Raw genomic sequence first — 19,644 nt, 5'->3', positions numbered from 1 at the left:
CTCCACGGTGAAATTCTGATGGTCTTCCCTCATCTATTCTCCTCATCTCTTCTACAATGAATGGATCGTCCAACTGACCCATCATTATCTCATTCTTCAGGTTGACATTCAACTCATCGGCTACTTGCAACGCCGATAATCCTTCATGGGCTTCCTTCTCCCAAAGTTGTATTTGGGCTTGACTTATTTCCTTCCTCAGCTCCGGTGATATTTCTTGTTCCACTCCTCCCGTACTCTTCCTACTCAGGGCATCTGCTACAACATTAGCCTTCCCTGGTGTATAGTTGATCGTCAGATCATAATCCTTGATCAATTCTAGCCATCTTTTCTGCCTCATGTTGAGTTCCTTCTGAGTGAAGAAATATTTGAGGCTTTTATGGTCTGTATAAAGCTCACACTTAGCTCCATAGAGAAAATGTCTCCATGTTTTAAGTGCGAATACGACCGCTGCTAATTCCAAGTCATGTGTTGGATAGTTCACTTCATGAGGTCTGAGTTGCCTCGATCCATAAGATATCACTTTCCGATCTTGCATGAGTACGCAACCCAATCCATGTTTGGATGCGTCACAGTACACGGTGTAATCCTTGCCAACTTCCTGAATCGCTAACACCGGTCTTTGTGGTGAGTTTCTCCTTCAGAGTTTGAAAACTCTTCTCACACTCCTCTGACCACACGAATGGTGTGTTCTTCCTTAGCAACTTTGTCATTGGTCCTGCGATCTTAGAGAATCCTTCAATGAATCTCCGATAATATCCTGCCATTCCAAGGAATCCTCGGATTTCCTTGACAGTCTTGGGTGCTTCCCATTCTAAAACTGCTGCTACCTTGCTCGGGTTGACAGCGATTCCATCTTTACTAATGACATGACCAAGAAATTCCACTTGATCTAGCCAAAATTCACACTTACTGAGTTTTGCATAAAGTTGGTGTTCCCTTAGTGTTTGCAACACTAACCTCAAATGATCGGCATGTTCTGCCTTGTTCTTGGAATATATCAAGATATCATCGATGAATACGATGACAAACTTGTCTAGATATGGCATGAAAATCTTATTCATGAGATTCATGAATATTGCTGGGGCATTGGTCAATCCAAAAGGTACTACAAGGTATTCATGGTGTCCATACCTTGAGACAAAAGCAGTTTTCGGAACGTCCTCCTTCTTGATCTTTATCTGGTGATAACCCGATCTTAGATCAATTTTGGAAAAGACTCCCGCTCCTCTAACCTGATCAAATAGATCTTGTATCCTTGGAAGTGGATACTTGTTCTTGATTGTGACGTTGTTTAGATTCCTGTAGTCTCCGCACATCCTTCTTCCTCCATCCCTTTTATCTACGAAGATCACAGGTGATCCCCATGGTGAAACACTCTCCTGAATGAATCCCTTTTGTTCTAAGTCATCCAATTGCTCCTTAAGTTCCTTCAGTTCCTTAGGCCCCATTTTATATGGTGCTTTGGCAATCGGAGCTGTTCCTGGGATTAGGTCGATAGTGAATTCTATCTCCCTATCTGGTGGCATACCAGGTAATTCCGCAGGAAACACATCCTGGAATTCATTTACTACAGGTATATCTTCTAACTTCACCTCCTTCATGCTATTCAGCTGTAGCTCCACTTCAATCTGTGTATGTTTGTCGCCTTGGTAGATCATTCTACTTCCATCGGGACTTTTTAGTGACACCGTCTTGTTTACACAGTCGATCAATGCTCCATTAGCTTCTAACCAGTTCATACCAAGAATGACATCAATGTCCTTCATCGGTAAAATGAGCAGGTCCGCGTCAAACGCGCACTTATTGATCATAATGACTTGTTTTTGTTTGGCATGGGTTACTAATATCGTTCCCCCCGCAGAAAGTATGGTTATGGGTGTATCTAACTTAGTGCAACTAATCCCATGTTTGATGATGAATTGTTGAGAAATGAATGATGTAGTTGCACCAGTATCAAAAAGTACTTTGCCAGGATGAGTGAGTATCTGGAGCGTACCTATCACCGCCTGGTCGAGTTGACCACCTCCTCCAGGCCAGTACAGTTCAGCTTGCCGAAAGGCTTCTTATTCTTCCAATTCCCTCCGGTGTTTCCTCGATTTCCTCCTCCTCCACTATTCTTCTTGGGGCAGTCCTTCAGCATGTGCCCCTCCTGACGACACCCAAAGCATATGATCTTGGGTTTCCTACAATCCTTCATGACATGTCCTTTTAAACCACAGGAATGGCATGTAATCTGATTTGCAGACTGATATCCTTGGTTCCTCCTCTGATTGCTGTTATTGTTGTTGTTGTTGTTATACCGTGGCTTGAAACTCAAGCTGGTATTGGGCTTGTTACTAACAAACCTCTTAGGCTCATACTTGGCCTTCTTCCTCTTCTCTTCTTGCAGTTGTTTAAAGTCATCTTCAAGAGTGATGGCTGCATCCACCAACTCTTGGAATTCTGTTGCTCTCATCATCCGTAGCTGCACCTTAAACTGGGGACTTAACCCCCTCAGAAATCTCTTCTTCTTCTTGTCCTCGGTATTGACTTCCTCAACAGCATACCGGGACAGCTTTGAAAACTCCCTGACATAAGTCAGGATTGCCTTATCCTTCTGCTCGAGACTCTCAAACTCTCGACGCTTCAGTTCCACAATACTTTCAGGGACATTGGATTCCCTGAACTTCCTTGCAAACTCCTCCCAGGTGAATACCTTTCCTGCCGGATACACGGCTACAATGTTGTCCCACCATGATGCGGCAGGTCCACATAGCAGATGGGTAGCATATCGGACCTTCTCTTGGTCATTGCATCCAACAGTGTTGAGCTTGCGCTCAGTATCCATCAACCAATCTTCCGCGTCCATCGGCTCGGGCGCGTATGCGAAAGATATCGGCTTGGTGTTTTGGAAGTCTGCTAATGTGACTCCCTGGTTCTCAGGTCTCTCCACCCTATTCTGCTGCATCAGATCCTGAAGGAATTTGTTCTGCAGCTCCAGTGTTACACGCTGCCTCTCTTCCGCCAGTTGCATGTACTGGATAAAGTTCTGCTGAGTCATGGGTGGTGGTGGTGGTGGAAACTGATCTCTAGCTGCACCCTCAGCCTCTTCCTTCTCTTTTGCTTCGCGCTCCATGCGCTGTGCTTCAGTCTCGTTTCCTAACGTTCCCGACATAATCCCCCTAGTTCTGCAACACAAGATGATTCTCATAATTACTCCATGCGCAAGTTTTCTGAGCTCAACTTTGTGCACAGAACTAGTCACGCAATGGAAATCAAGAAGCAAATCCAAATCATACAAAACATATACCCTGTATATACATACATAAGTGGTCTTATTACAATACTCAAGTCGATGTGAGTATGCAAACTCACTTATTAAAGTATATGTACAAATTTATATAGATATTACAAACTATAATACACGTGGTACTTGTGTATTATAGCCACGCCTCCCTTGGTGGACTTCTAATCGGTCTTCACTCCCGATACATTCCAGGCTTCCATCCGGTCGAACGTGTCGTCCTCCTGATAAACCTTGGAACATAAGGTCTCCCCGTTGGCTTGTAGTCCGAATCCGATGATGACCCTAAGGAGAAATCAGTGTTCACAAACTGATCGTTGAGTGCATCATAGTCCACCCATCGGGTGTACTCTCCTGTAGCCCCACCATAAGGATTACCAAAACCCATACCCGACTCAACCTGTGTCGGATATCCTCCATCCACTCCTTCATTACTAGGATAGCTCTGGTTCTGGGTTGTTGCATCATCGTTCATCTCTCCATCATAATACTCAGTAGTACTATGAGTTCCAGTATCACTACCCCAACGCCAACCCCTAGAATTCTCGATCGGAGTCTCGGAACGCTGGTTGTTTCCGGATTCCGCTCCGCCTTCGTATCCCCCATAGGAACTATTCAGGTAGTTCCCAGGTGTAGCAGGTGTAGGTTCCCGTGCAAGTGGATCAAAGCTGATGTAGTCACCAGCTGAATAAACTGGTGTGTGCACTACATTCTCCATAGGTTCTTTCCCCCTACTCTCCTCCTTGGGTTCGGTAAATTCCTCTAGCATCGTATCAATAGCTCCTATCAGATGATGATTCAGCTGAAAGAGTAATGATATGAAGTTACGGCTATTATCCATATATTTTGCCACTGCTATGGGTTTGCGTTTGGCGTATTTGTAGTGGTTGAGCAAGGGATCTTCCTCCTCCTGATTATGAGGAATATGGGAGAACTCGGAATCCATAAGCTCTTTTGTCTTATGTTCCCGTATGTCGGTTATGGCTCTCATAACAGCTATATGATAGGCTGTGTTGGTTGTCCTAGCTTCTCCAATGGCATGACTACGCTCATTCCCAAAGATTCGGGAAGTCGCAGTCCTACTCTGCACTTGGCCAACACCGGTCCATCATAGAACATGTACTTCTTTACTGGAATCTGGGGATCACACCCAAATTCCAGCAACATGGATCGTAGGATATCAGCAAGTCCTCCTTGGTATTCGTTCATGTGGAATCCATAACTTTCACGTTTCTTCCCGGTCGTGCACTTGCCATGTTGGCTGTAGAAATAGAAAGATTATAAGATTAGTAATAATGCATCATAATAGAGATAATAAAGAATTATCGCACTAAAAGATATGGTTGTTGTATTCTCAATTGAATATACACCATATTTTTAGAGAATTCTTTACTAATCCTATTTGACTCCTAACGTTTAGTCCCATTTACTAGGTTCCAACCTAAGGTCAAAGCTTTTGCTCTGATACCAACTGTGGTGACCCTGCATACCACTGCATGTTGTAGTATGCCAGTCGTTGATATAACATTCGCGAAGTACCATTCCGCAAATATTACATCCCTCAGAGTAGTACAACAGAACATAGCAAGGTCCATAACTCATTCACATATTATTACAATCATCATACACAAGTCGTCTCGGAGCTCCTCTTGGGTCCTAAGAGGATAACTCCTGGGTTCGAGGCGAACCCAACTTAACTTACAATACCATTGTCTCATTAAACTAAACATTTATTTAATCAAGCAGCTCTGTAGTAAGAGTTTGTGCTGCTCGGCTACTACTACTCCTCAGAGATCTCTAGGCTTGTTCTCCTCCGGAAGCCTCCCCGGATCCGTAGACGATGATGTAGTCTACGCCTTCCACTCCTCCTGAGAGGTCTGGTTCCTCGTAGCCGATGATCTCGGCTCCATCATTGCTGTCGTAGTCCTCCTCCTCCAGACGGTTCAGACAATCTAAGCATGGGGTTTAAGAGTGGTATGAGTACGAGCGTACTCAACAAGTTCATTATAGATAAGAGGTGTTTAATGCACTAACTACGATATTAGACCAGAAAGTCTAATACCAATGCAAGTTTTGATAAACATTTCTTCAAGAGATTGCTTTTATTTCAAAGAGCTATGTCCGTCAGCCTTCACCGGTTTACTAGAACTTCATGGACCTCCTTTCCGGCCGCGTTCGCAGTTCCTCAATCCCGGAACAGGGAGTGACAGGTCACAGTTCTTTACACTCTGCAGAGGTGTGTTGCTTTACCCATAAGAGATCTTAACCTTGGTGCCAACCGGGCAGCTTTCCCGTCCACACTTCCTTAGGTGTGAGGCCCGGTATAAGGTCTAGCCAATCATGTTCCTCCGCTACCTCGAACACCCACCCTTTGTTGCATGCCCCGACCCTGGGTCCTCGCCGGTCCCATTATTCCCACTCAGGGGTGGACCCCGACCACGACGACAGTTGGGATCGAACCAAACTCCTTCGCCGGTAGCTGCAACCCATCATAGACCGCAATACCGTGGGGACTTTAGGCTTCCCCAGCCCACCGCTTGCACTTCGAGCGACAAGTGTCTACGGACTATGCCGTGGGGACTTAAGGCTTCCCCAGCCCACCGCTTGCCCTGACAGATACAAGTGTCTACGGTAAAGCGCATCCGTTGATGAACGAGAGGTGGAAACACTTTTGACTATTCCGTCCCACTCCGGATCTTATGGTTAACACGGATATTACGGCACAAGAATCACTGGCGACATTTGTTGTTTAATCCTAGATGGATATAAGCCCGTGCAATGGAACCTCCACCATTTCAACACAATCCATGGTTCCATTGCCCACCACATAGTCATATTCATAGTTATGAAAGTAGTGGTTTTGATTTTTATGCAATAGTGATAACCATAATACTTTGCAAGTAATTTGATAGAAATACTCAAATGACATGAGCAAGTGATGAACTTGCCTGAACACTGCAAAGTTCTGCAGTTGGTAGGTATGGACTGACCCTTGTCCTCTTGTTCTGAAAAATAGCATCATTGTCCGATAAGGGCAATGGTTAAAGAAGCAATTTATGCATGGTTCCATTTTTAGGGTTTGTTCCCCCCCTTCCGATGTCGTTATTATTTCCTGTAAGAGGTTAATACTAAGAATGAATTGAGGATACTTGTTTAAGAGTAAGATACCACCTTGAAATGTTGTCAAGGTGTTTTTTGAAGTCCAAATGCATTAATGGACTTATTTTCATTATTGAAAATATTAGGTGTGATTTAAATGATTATTTAAATCATCAAATTTGAACTTATTCTAGTTTAATTTCAAAAATTCTATTTCATATTTTATTATGATAGAGATTTTTATACTGAGTGGTTTTCATATTTCTAATTATTTTTTTGAAGCTTTTAAACATTTAATATGAATTTTCAAAGTTTCAGTATTTATAGAATTTGTGAAATACCAACTTTGCCCCTGGGCCCACCTGTCAGTGGAGCCCAGTGGGTTGGGTTAGACCAGCTCGGGTCCAACCGACCCGAGCGGTCGCTCACTCCCTCGCCACGCGCCGCTCGACTAACCCTAATCCTCTCCCGTGCTCTGGCGACCCGTGGTCGCCACCGCCATCGCCGAATTAATCCGGCCTACTCCGGCCACCGCCGGCGGTGAGATGGGTATCAATCGAACCGCCGTTCGACGGCGCTTCGATTGATCCGCGTCGATCTGCTTTTCCCCGCCGCCGCCGTTCTTCCTCAACGCCCCGGTGACATGGCCGCGGGCGAGTCACCGCGCTCTCGTCGTTGCCGACGAGCTTGACGCCTTGGCGTGGCCGCGTGCTCCGCCGTGGTGCTGCTGGGGTTCCTGCGCCCCGACGACAGCCTGGCTTGGCCATGGCCTGGCGCCGTCGTTCGCCCGACACGTGCCGCCGTGGCCGCCATGGCTGCGCTGTTCTCCTCGACTCCGGGTACGTGCGCCTCCTTTCCTGCTCCCCTTCTGTGCCTGACCTTCTTCCACCTCTAGACCTGCTGCTGTGGTGTGCTTGCCTACGCAAGCACTGCTGTGTTCTTCTGCAGCGCCATTGTTTGCCTGTTCCTGTTATGCTATGCTGCTACGCTATGCGTGTGCTACTGCGCAAGATTGCTAAGCTATATGCCTGAGAAAGCTTGCTTCTGTGTTTCCTAGCTCTAGTTGTGCATTTCCATCTCTGGCTGTGGCCCTCCTGTGATTGCTCATGAGCATCCAGTGATGCTCATGGCCTGTTGGCATGCTCCTATTCCTTTTTACTGTAACTAGGGCATACTGTGTGTGCTTAATTCTGTCCCTGGCTTGATTGTGGTGGTTAATCCTTGCATACTTGCAAGTGCCAGTGCCTCTGAGCTAGTTCATTTAGTTCAGGTTCATGATTATGCTCCATTGAGCTGTACTGTTGGCTTAGCAGTGTGATTCAGTGATGGATTGACATGTGCTTTTCTTGTATATTGTGATCCTTTGGTTCATCAAGCCTTTGATGTGCTTCTGGATACAATTTTAAAGCCTGATGCTCTTATCTGTGATGCAATTGTTCAGTTAATCAATTATCTGTTCATGTGTTAATTACTTGGAATGAGTTCTAGCATGCATTAGCATGCTCTAGCAAGCTTCTGGTGATCATATGATCACCAGTTGCTTGTAAAAGCTGTTCTTTGGTGTCTATGGCTCACTGTTGCTCACTCTGTGCTGTGTGTGTATCACACAGGCTTAACCTGGTGTGTATTCTTGTTGGCTTAAGCAACTGCTGTTGCTTTGATTCATTTGTTTTGTTCACTTATCTGTGTTGCCTGAGTTTTACTGAAGTGGATAAGTGATGTGAGCTGCTTTGCAGTTGTGATCATCTAATTAATTGTGACAGGGCTAGATGGATGCCAACCTTCAGTTGTGTACCCTAGCCCTCTACTGAATCCAAATGGATAATGAGGTATAGGTTCTTGTACTGGCTTAGGGTTGAGGTGGCCCTGGCAGCACTTGTGTTGCTGTCCTGGTTGCTCCCCTATCTGTGATTTGCCATAGTTTGTGTTGGCTGGCTGGAATGGAATAATTGTTCACTGGTTTGATCCAATCTTGGACTTCCAGTAACCTTTTGGTGTTGACAAAATATATAGACAAGTAATTGTCTATAATCTGATGGCCTAGCTAGCTGTAGGTGCTTAGTGAGTGGTTTAGACTAACTATGGTTGCATTCTTGGCTGGATTCCTCTAGTTATGCATGGATTTGCATAGCTGTTGTTCCCTTAGAATGTTAACCTATTGGTCTTACCCATCTGTGCTTGCACCAAATGGCTTGGTAGCCAAATGATGACACACACAGGGTAATCTACCCTTCTGTGCTCCAGTGATGCATTGTATGCTTAATTATGAGCAAGGTATGATCTTGCTCAGGTTTTTATGTGGTATACCTCACTCCAGCTCCTAGAATTAAGTGTTGATGTAGAGGATTTCTTCTGTGATGCTTGGTTTGCTTGCCCTTCTCCTCCTAGCAAGCTTGAGATCTTGGTTTACTTTCTGGTGATTGTGAATAGATGAAACAGCTCTAGCTGTTCACCTGTTCTTTGTGTTCTTGGCTGTTCTTGGTGAACTTACCACCGCTGTCGATGGATGAACAAATGGCTAGGGTTTGGGCTCTGGAAAGGTTAAATATGGTGCCTCTATGCTTTCCCTGGTCGACAGCTTGTCTCTGGTCACTTTGGTGACTCACTGATGCTGTGTGTGTGTTGTGCCACATGCACAGGCAGTGCCTGTGTGTTAAGCATGCACACCTGATGTGTGTGCTGCTTGTGTGCCTGTGTGAACCAGATCCTGTGAACCTGGCTTTGGCCTAGACCAGCTCGGCCACATTGAGCTTATCTGCTCATTTTACCTTTCCATTTGATTTCTAACTTGCCAAGTGGCTTTGCCACTTGGCATAATTTCTCTTTGTTGTGTTTTTGTGCAGGGATCAACAATTGAGCAAATTGGACAAGGACTTCATCAAATACAAGATCAAATGAGGATGACCTTGTAGAGTTTAGACTAGGACTATTAACTTGTAATTTTTCTTTATTTTCTATTCTGCCCATTTATGTGATGTGTTGTAATATTCTTTTATTTCACTTTTAAATATTGTAATGACATTGTAATGTGTGTGATGATCAATAAAGCTCAAAGTTTTCTCTAATGAGCTTGACTTTAATATTATTGTTTATCTTGATTATTATTGATTATATTCTTAATGAATGTCCTCATTTGAATTATTTAAAGTAATTATTTAATGTTTGAATTTGAAATTCAAATTCAACCTTGGTTTGAATTCAACCATGTCATATCATTTGGAATTCAATCAAGCAAACTCTCCTCTCTCTTCTCAAAACCCTAAACTAGTGAAGTGAGATGCAAGTTTGTCGCACTCTCGAAACCCTAACCCTGTAAGGTGTCGAGAGAGAAACTTGTCCCCCTTCGATGCAGTTTTTGTTTAAAAGCGCGAAATTTCCCCAGAATTTACTATGCAATGCACATCCCTTTCTAAAATCTACCCCTCGATCGTCTCTAAACCTGGGACATTACAAGAAGCTTCCCTTTTATACCCCCACAATAAATGTGACTGTTGCAGAAGAAATGGGGCCGGAGTCTCTGGGGTAAAGGCCGGAGTCTCCGGACTAGGTCCGAAGTCTCCGGTGTATTATCCGGTGGAGTCTCCGGACCCCCATACTGTGGCTTCGAGATCTTGTCGGCCCGAAGACTTCTCCGGAATCTCCGGCCTGGAGGCCGGAGTCTCCGGTGTGTATGGCCGAAGTCACTGGACATGAACTTCTGCTGGGAATGTCCAGAGTCTCCGGTGTATTATACGATGGAGTCTCCGGACTCCTATACCGTGGCTGAGGCACTTGGGCTAGCCCTTGAGATCTTGACGGTCCAGAGACTTGTCCGGAGTCTCCGACCTAGAGGTCGGAGTCTCCGAAGTAGAACTCATGTTGGGCATATTTGTTGTGGGTCTTCTCCACCATTAATCAGAGCCAACTCCTGGATATATCTTGTGCATTGAAGACACTTCACCACAAAGCTGCAATACATCTCTTGTTCGTTTCACTTTTTAGGGGTCGGCAACCGTGTTAAGCTTATCACAAATATTATCTATGACACATAAGCTAACGGTTAAAATATCTCTATGTTGATAACAAACACACAAAATCATCTTAAGAGGAAAATGCCCTTTCACCGGTGTTCATGGGTTCACTTGACCATTCTCTCTTTTAAGTTGTAGTGGACAATAACAATTCATCAATGAGATATAAATAAAATAAAGTCAACATGTGTAAGATGCGCATTCATATGGGTATCACGTCCTAACATAGAGATGATGCAACACATCTCTCTTATACTCCATAAGATAGGAAAAACTTCAATCTTGTATTAAGAATTAACAGATTATAGTCATAAGTATTTTGACATGATGTTTAAATATCAAAAATGCTACCTTAAACAAACAAGATCATCACTTTTGTTACGTGACGACTGATACGTCCCAAACGTATCTATAATTTTTGATGCTCCATGCTTGTTTTATTACAATTCTTATATGTTTTATGTGCACTTTTCCACACATTTTAGCATTTTCTGGGCCTAACCTATTAACGCAGTGCCAGTTCCTGTTTTCTGCTGTTTTTGTGTTTCAGAAAAGTTGTACATGATAGTTTCTCGGAATTGGACGAAACAAAAGCCCAAAGTCTTATTTTTCGGGATGAAGATGGAGCCAAAAGGACACACGCAGGAGAGCTGCCACGTGGCAGTACATAGGGCAGGCGCGGCCGCACCCTTGGCCGCGCCTAGCCCATGTACTGGCGCCTCGTTTGCTCCGCCCTTCCACCTATTTATTCCTCGTATCGGGAAAACCCCAGAGACGAGAGCCTCCATCCATGAAAAGTTCCAACGCCACCATCAACTGAAACTCTAGTTCGGGAGGGTTCTGCAGTCCATCCCGGCACCCTGCCGGAGGCCTCTATATCGCCATGTCTTCATCCGAGGTGATGCGTGAGTAGTTCTCCACGGGACCATGGGTCCATAGCAGTAGCTAGATGGCTATCCTCTCCTTGTTGTGCTTCATGTATAGATCTTGTGAGCTGCCTAACATGATCAAGATCATCTATTTGTAATTGCTACACGTTGGTTTGATGTGGATCCGATTTATAGAGAGATTGTTTTGGTTGAGATTATGTATTATGTTATTATGATCTTGCATGCTCTCCGTTTCTAGTAGATGCTCTGGCCAAGTAGATGCTAGCGACTCCAAGAGGCAGTACCTTGTTCTCTACGGTTGTAGATATGTTGTTGCTACTAGGGAGAAAACAGCGGTGTTCTATTCAACGGTACGTAGTTTCATCGTTTATTTTACACACATTGCTTAAAGCGATAGTCTGTTGCTTGCAACTTAATACTGGAGGGTGTCGCGGATGCAATCCTGAAGGTGGATTATTAGTCATAGATGCAGTTGGATTACGGTCTATGTATATTGTTGTAATGCCCGCATACTTTCATAGCATGTATTTGATGACGCGTCAAGCACACGCCCGTTGGGAACCCCAAGAGGAAGGTGTGATGCGTACAACAACAAGTTTTCCCTCAGTAAGAAACCAAGGTTATCGAACCAGTAGGAGTCAAGGACCACGTGAAGGTTGTTGGTGGGGGAGTGTAGTGCGGCGCAACACCAGGGATTCCGGCGCCAACGTGGAACCTGCACAACACAATCAAAATACTTTGCCCCAACTTAACAGTGAGGTTGTCAATCTCACCGGCTTGCTGTAAACAAAGGATTAAATGTAGGGATTTCTAGTTTCGTGCCCCTGGTTCGTTAGTTGTACTCAGTTTTCCCCAGTCCCTTAGTTTTTCCTCAGTTTTCCCCTCCTCTAGTTTGAAACACGCACAAGTGCTGGAACGGCCGGTAGCCGTCAGGTCAGAGGCCTTGACCGTTAGTCTGACCGGGTGGGGCCGCACAGGGGCAGCTCCTCCCTGACCGTCTCGTGCTGACGGGTAGGGTCAGGAGACACGTCAGAGCAGCCATCCATCTATCGCTGACGTGTGGGCCGTTTTATTTCATGATTTTATACGCGGTGCTGCCAATGACAAATGGGGCCGCTCTATAGGGCTGCCGCAGCCAATGACCAGTGGGGTCGTATATTTTTCAGTAAAAGACATATATTGCCGCTCTGTGGGGCTGCCGCAGCCAATGACCAGTGGGGTCGTCTATTTATTTAGGGAAACTCATATATTGCCGCTCTGTGGGGCCTCCGCAGCCAATGACCAGTGGGGTCGTCTATTTTTCAGGAAAAGACATATATTGCCGCTCTGTGGGGCTGCCGCAGCCAATGACCAGTGGGGTCGTCTATTTATTTTGAGAAACTCATATATTGCCGCTACGTGGGGCCTCCGCAGCCAATGACCGATGGGGTAGTCTATTTTTCAGGAAAAGACATATATTGCCGCTACGTGGGGCTGCCGCAGCCAATGACCCGGTGGGGTCGTCTATTTATTTAGAGAAACTCATATATTGCCGCTGTGGGGCTGCCGCAGCCAATGACCAGTGGGGTCGTCTATTTATTTAGAGAGAAAAAATCATATCTTGCCGTTCGATATATGTCTTTAGAGAATATCATAGAGAGAAGCAACAAGTTCGCTAATTAATTATTCTTAAGCTAGACCGGAGAACCGCTGGCAGCTCGTTCCCCACCGTCGGACGGAGCAGCCATCGCCGGCGGCGCGCCGGCGCCTCGTCGCGCCGCCGGCTCTGTCCCCCGGCGGCGTCGGACGAACTGCGGCGCTGCACGTCAACCACGGCTCCAGCACTTGTTTCGTCCGCACGCATTGTCCCCACCGCAGAAAGTCCGCCGCAAGCAGATCCGCCGCCCACGACGACCGGGATTTGTTCCGCGCACCAATTGGTAGACCTCCGCTTCTGCCTCCCCCGCCCCCTAATCGATTCGGTTCCCGTAATTTATTGGAGTTTGCAGGTACGAAATAGTCCTCAATGTCTCGTCGTAGCGGGTACACCGGCGAGGGTGGGGATTCGATCATGTCGTGGCCACGTTCTACTTCTCCTACCTCGTCGGAAGTGCAGGTATATAGCTTCAGCTCTCTGTACTACCGTTGAATTTGAAGTTCCGCCATGGCCTGTTGGGGTGATTTCAGTTGTTCTTTTTTCCATTATTGTTACAGTTAGCCAGGCAAGCCGATGATCCATGGTACATTGCATACCAAGATGAATCAACCCAGTGGTGTAGCCAGAGGATGGATTTGGAGGAGAAGGTGGCCAATTTAGGTGATGAATTGGCCCGTAAAAACCTGATGATATTCGAGCTGAAGCGTATTGTGGATGAAGAAAAGAAGAATTCAGAGCTTATTCGCAAGGAGAAGTTGAGAGTTGAGACAGATCTTGCCGTATTTGATCAAGTGGTAGAAAATCTAGAACATGAACTAAAAGTGATGGGAGAGGAGAAAAGTAGATTCATCTGTGCAGTTTTATTAGGTGTCATCCCTGTCCTAAAGCTTATGTGGTTCTGGTAGACGATTTAGTATAGAATTGTTATTCAGTAGATGGCTCTAACCACTGTATTTTGTTGTGGCTCTAAGCACTGTATTTCGGTGTACAATTTCCTACTTGTGCTAAGTAATGTGCACGATAATTTTAGCAAGGGATCCCAAAAGTGAAAGCATGTACCAGCCTCCGGATCAAATACATATCAATATCTTCCCAATCAAGTTGGGATAGAATTCAAATCATACATACGGATGTACATGGACACATCAAGAACGTGAAGAAGCTTTTTTTGAGACGGAGGTAGTAGTTCGAATTTATAATAATTTATCCCAATTTGCGGCATCGAACACGGTCGCGCAGCGATGGGCAAGAAAGGCCGGGACGACGGGCGGTGAGGGTGGTCATCTGCGCCATCAAACGTTGAAGCGATGTTATCGGCGATGGCTTCAATGTTCGTGGCATCGATGACCACTGTCGGAACGGCCGCAGTCTTGGTGTTCTTCATCAGCGACGGATCTGCGGAGGGCTGGATCGGCGGCTTTGCGGCGCGATTGTAGACGATGGCTTCAATCGTCTTGGCATCGATTCGCACTCTCGGCACCGGAAGTGAGACATCAACAGGCTCCGACATTGAAGGCTGGGTCTGCGCCCGTCGAAGCGATGTTGTAGGCGATGGCTTCAATGTTCGTGGCATCGATGACCACTGTCGGCACGGCCGCCGTCTTGGTGTTCTTCATCATTCAACAGATCTGAGAATAGAATCGAAAGTGAGACAGAGAGAGACATTTCAACTATTTCTGACGGTTAGATCCTCACCGGCACTCTTAGATCCACGGCGCACGCACGGTTAGATGCACGCCGCCGCACGCACGGTTAGATCCGCGCCGCCGCCACGCGCGACGCACGGTTAGATCCGCGCCGCCGCCGCCGCCGCACGCACGGTTAGATCCGCGCCGCCGCACGCACGGTTAGATCCGCGCCGCCGCACGCCGCCACGCACGGTTAGATCTGCGCCGCCGCACGCCGCCGCACGCACGGTTAGATCCGCGCCGCCGCGACCGCCGTAGTAAGAGAGGAAATACGAGAGAGGAGGATGCGATCGGAATATGCGATCGCCAGGGTTGGTAGGTATGTGCTCTGCTCTTGTCTCCGTATGCGTCCATCGTGGTAGAGAGAGAGATACAGGCCGTCCGATCATAAATGATCGAACGGTGCAAGCGTTCGTTGAGCTTTCAACTAACCAAGATCCGTGTGACATACATCTCGACCAATCAGAGATCAGCCAGTGAGTACAAGTTAGGAAAAGCTGAGTAGAACTAAGAGGGGGAAAAGTGAGGAAATGTTTATCGGAAGGGCAAACTGAGTATGACTGAGTAAAACAAGTGGGCCCGGAGGGGAAAACTGAGTAATACTAAGTAAAACAGGGGCACCCAAATAATAAACGGACTAAGGGAAATTGAAGCTTTTGGCATAAAAATTGTAAAATTGTGTTATTTGAACAATATATTACATTTTGGCCGACTAGATATTGTTTGCAACTCAAAGATACACAAGTGTGACGAATTTGGACTCATTTGGACAAAGTTTGTAAGCATAGTGGGTATTTGGGAGGTGTATTGAGCAGAAAGCCCTGCATCTTCATATCTAGTAGCTCATGGACTAGGAAGTGGTTTTGAAGCTTTTGGCATATCTAGTATCTCTATATTTCCTTTTCCATTATTATTTCTCTAGGTTGTAGGTAACATAACAAGGCTCCATGGGAAGGTTCCACCATGTTTTGAATTATTTTGAATTGAACCCTAAAACCATAAAACCCTAAAACCCTAAAATGATAAATGTGGCTTAAATGTGGCATACAAATTGTTCATACAAATTCAAATTGTTCAACACAAAGGGATCCCCAATACAAAGGGAACCACAATACAAATTGTTCATACAAATTCAAATTGTTCAACACAAAGGCATCCCCAATACAAATTGTTCAACACAAAGGCATCCCCAATACAAATTGTTCAACACAAAGGGATCCCCAATACAAAGGGAACCACAATACAAATTGTTCATACAAATTCAAATTAGTTGTTCAGAATAAAATCTTTCTCTTGCTCCTGGTGTGACTCGCCGGGGCCACCACCTTACTCCGGGTAACCCTACCAGTGGATATTACCGGTGTCTACCTTCCTTTTGCCCTCTTTCTTGTTCTTCTTCTTCTGCAAAGCTTGTGCTTTTTCTTCTGCCATGTACTCTTGAAGTTAGCATCTATCATGGCCTTACTACTTTCGAGGCATTCTCGACTATACATTCCCTCTCCTCTAGACTCATCGGTTGAAGCCATTCTACATCCATCTGTTCCCTCTGCTCTCGATCCATCGGTTCAATCTCCTCATGTTCAATTGCTGCTTCAATCTCCTCTGCATTTGCTGCTTCAATCTCCTCATGTTGAACTGCTGCTTCAATCTCCTCTGCATTTGCTGCTTCAATCACCTCATGTTGAATTGTTGCTTCAATCTCAAGTTGAATTGCTGCTTCATTCTCCTCTGCATTTTCTGCTCCACAAAGATCTTCCATTCCAAAAGCTGGGTCAACTCCATTTTTACAAATCCTAGCAATGTGTCCAGGGATTCCACAACGTTTGCACTTACGTTTTTGAATCGGTGCACCACCCTCTGCACTAGCTCTGATCCTATTCTTCCTCGGCCTACCTGCCGGTCTAGTCAATACTGGAGAGTACAGTTTGAAGCCTGGATCGACTTTCATCCATTGGTCTTTTCCCAACAAGGTAGGAACATTCATAGCATATGCTGCCCTAAATTTGGCAACAGAGAAATACTCTGACACATACTGATCAACTTCACCATCTTCACCCCCTATAACACTCATGAAAAACAATGCGTGTATGCAGGGTATCCCACGGATCTGCCATCCCCTACAATGGCATGTCCTATCAACCAAACTCACTGGATACCTCCACTGCCTGTTTTGACTGTCAGTGTAGGTTACCTCAGCCTCCATTCCTTTTCTGACGCATTGCATCCTCAATTGTTTTGCCCTCTCATGCAAAGACTTAATCAAAGATGGGAGCATGAGATGGCCAACATAATTTGTGGATGCAATTCTTTGACGCAGATCGATCTTTATCATGATCATCTGCCTAATCTTATCAAATATTTGCCACAGCATAAGCCCTTTCAATGACTTGACCTTTGAATTGAAACTCTCCGCAAGGTTACTTGTTACATAGTCTACCTTGCAAATTTCATTGAATTGGCTTCTTGACCACACCCTACCATGATGTTCATCCAAGTACTCCTTCACCCCAGGTTTTTGTTTATACAACACATCCAAATGAAACAGATGCTTCCTAGAGCTGCATGTGTATGAAGCTGGCCATAGGTTGTCAGTAAAAACTTTACCCTTGAATTTCTTTGTAAAATTCTGTACCAAGTGTCGCATACATTCCCTATGCTCCACTCCAGGGAATACTGCTTCTACCGCAGTCTCCAAACCTTTGCAAGCGTCTGTGTGGATAACAAGTCCTGGTGGATGACCTATAAGATCGCGCAAATTCTGCAGAAACCAAGTCCAACTTTCCTGTGACTCAACCTCCAAAACCCCATAAGCAACAGGGAACATCCAATTATGTCCATCAACTGCAGTAGCAGCAACTAGCTGTCCTTTAAACCTGCCATGAAGAGCTGATGCATCCACGGCCAAATAAGGCCTGCAACCGTCCAAAAAGCCTTTCCAGCAAGCTTTGAAACAAACAAAAGCCCTTCTGAAACATTCCTTGTGCATTACCTTCCCGCTTTTCAATTTGTAGGGAACTGTATGCTTGTCTATCGCTACAACACTGCCTGGACTAGCCATCTCCACTTCAGCTTTGAAAGTGTAAAGCAACTGAAAGCTTTCATTCCATGGACCATTGATCTTGTCAAGAGCCATTTCCTTTGCATAGAACATCCTCATGTAAGGTACTTCCATTTTATACTTCTCAACCACCTTTTTTACGAGTGCTGTTGGACCAAGTGAAGGATCTTCTCTCAGCCAATCTAGGATTATATCTGCCAACCACCTAGTCTTCGCTAGCTTTGTTTTCAGCTCTGGCTCTCCCCCTAGAGGTGGACACCTATGGATCTCCTTATTCTTCTTTACCTGAAACATAATGATAAGGGATGTCAGTAATAGATAACAAATTTTACACTGTGATCTAAATACACAACTGGTTGGCGTAGTACCTGAACCAAGCTGCTTCTGCGCATTGTGGATGCATGCAGCCTAAACCTACACCTTGGGTATGGGCATTTAATTGTGAACCTACCTGGCTCACTTTTAACAACCTCAAAATTATTCTTAGTGAGAATGTGATATGTAGTAATTGCATTACGGCAGTCCATCATCGTTTGAAACACGGTGCCTTCTACAAGCTGGGGATTCTCCCTGTTCCACTCAATTGTAGGCAAGTCTTCACCTTCGTAATCGGCTAAAACGAGGCTGTCATCATTCTCATTCTTCTCTTCATCATCAGTGTCATCAAATCTGGCACCAAAAGCAATATCTTCCATGTATTGATCCTCCATTGCCTGCTTACTGCATCGATCTACCAATTCAGGAAACATCAACTCATCCTCATCATCTTGAGGAGGCTGATCCTCAATGTCTGCATCGTCCTCCACAATGACCGTACGAACGATCTGGCTACCACTAGCACTGGGGACAGATGGTGCTGCTGTGGACCTACAAGGAGCGCCGCGGCGCACACTGTTAGAAGAGGCAGCAGCAGTAGAGAGACATGATGCCCGACCACCTGATGATGCCCCAGCACCAGAGAGAGATGATGCCCGGCCCCTGTCCACATGGATACGAATTTTACCGAACCGGCAAGAAGCATTCAAAGCAAAAAGAATTCCCAGATCGTCGTCGGAAATTAGTGGAACAAATCTTCCCTCCGTGTTGAAATATTCGAAATGAACTGCGTCGTAAGAGCTCCAGCTGTACTGAGCGCAGATGTTAGCTTTCAAATCCCTCAACGAGATGGTGGTTGCAACCACCGCAGGGAAGAAAAACCCATTCTTATAGCGTTTAGAATCACGCGTATAGCTAGAATCCAGCCTAGCCACCAGCCGAAAAGCCAGCGCTGGATCAATCCTATTCGAAAAGCAACGCAGTTAGTTGAGCAACAACGATTGGCGCTCAAAAACTGCCTACTGTTAATTCACATAGGCAGACGATGCTTACCCAGATGGAATCCATGCGTTAGATCCCTCCGATTCCCAATCTTCTCCGCGGTTGACGCGAACATTTGGCACACCAGATGGACATACAAACTCCACGAAAGGGGTAGATCCAGATCTGGTGGAGGCGGAGCCCTCTCCGCCTCCCGGTGGTGGTGGTGGGGACGGGGGCGGCTCGGCGGCGGACGACGCCATAAGGTAGGAGGGCAGGACGGCGTGGCGGCGGAGGGGCGGTGTGTGAGCTCCTCCAGTATCGGGCGGAGTGGAAAGCTTTGGGTGAGCTCCTCCAGTCAACAGTCAACACAGTTCGAAAGAAACGGTCAATTCAACACCAACGCGGCTCCCTAGCCGTCACCGGTAACGGTGAAGGCCTCTGACCAGACGGCAACCCTCCCGTCTGAGCGTCTGCGACGGGTTTCAAACTAGAGGGAGGGGAAAACTGAGGAAAAACTAAGGGGCTGGGGAAAACTGAGTACAACTAACGAACCAGGGGCACGAAAATAGAAATCCCTTAAATGTATGGTGTGGAAAATGATGTTTGTTTGCGAAGAACAGTAGAGAATAATGATTGCAGTAGATTGTATTCAGATGTAAAAGAATGGACCGGGGTCCACAG

The 19,644-nt window shown here is 45.8% G+C and overlaps 1 protein-coding gene across 1 annotated transcript; it reads right to left on the bottom strand.

The window, feature by feature from the left end:
- Positions 1-16,586: 16,586 nt before the first annotated feature.
- Positions 16,587-19,430, bottom strand: LOC139832428 (uncharacterized). Its single transcript, XM_071822189.1, has 3 exons — positions 18,033-19,430; positions 16,648-17,949; positions 16,587-16,598 (listed from the first exon to the last, which is right to left on the bottom strand). Exons 1-3 carry the CDS (start codon positions 18,411-18,413, stop codon positions 16,587-16,589), a joined length of 1,695 nt encoding a protein of 564 aa, XP_071678290.1. The 5' UTR covers positions 18,414-19,430.
- Positions 19,431-19,644: the final 214 nt, after the last annotated feature.

This window comes from Lolium perenne, chromosome 6 (genome assembly GCF_019359855.2).
Source record: "Lolium perenne isolate Kyuss_39 chromosome 6, Kyuss_2.0, whole genome shotgun sequence".
NCBI lineage: Eukaryota > Viridiplantae > Streptophyta > Magnoliopsida > Poales > Poaceae > Lolium > Lolium perenne.
This window is presented reverse-complemented; position numbering and strand designations above follow the sequence as displayed.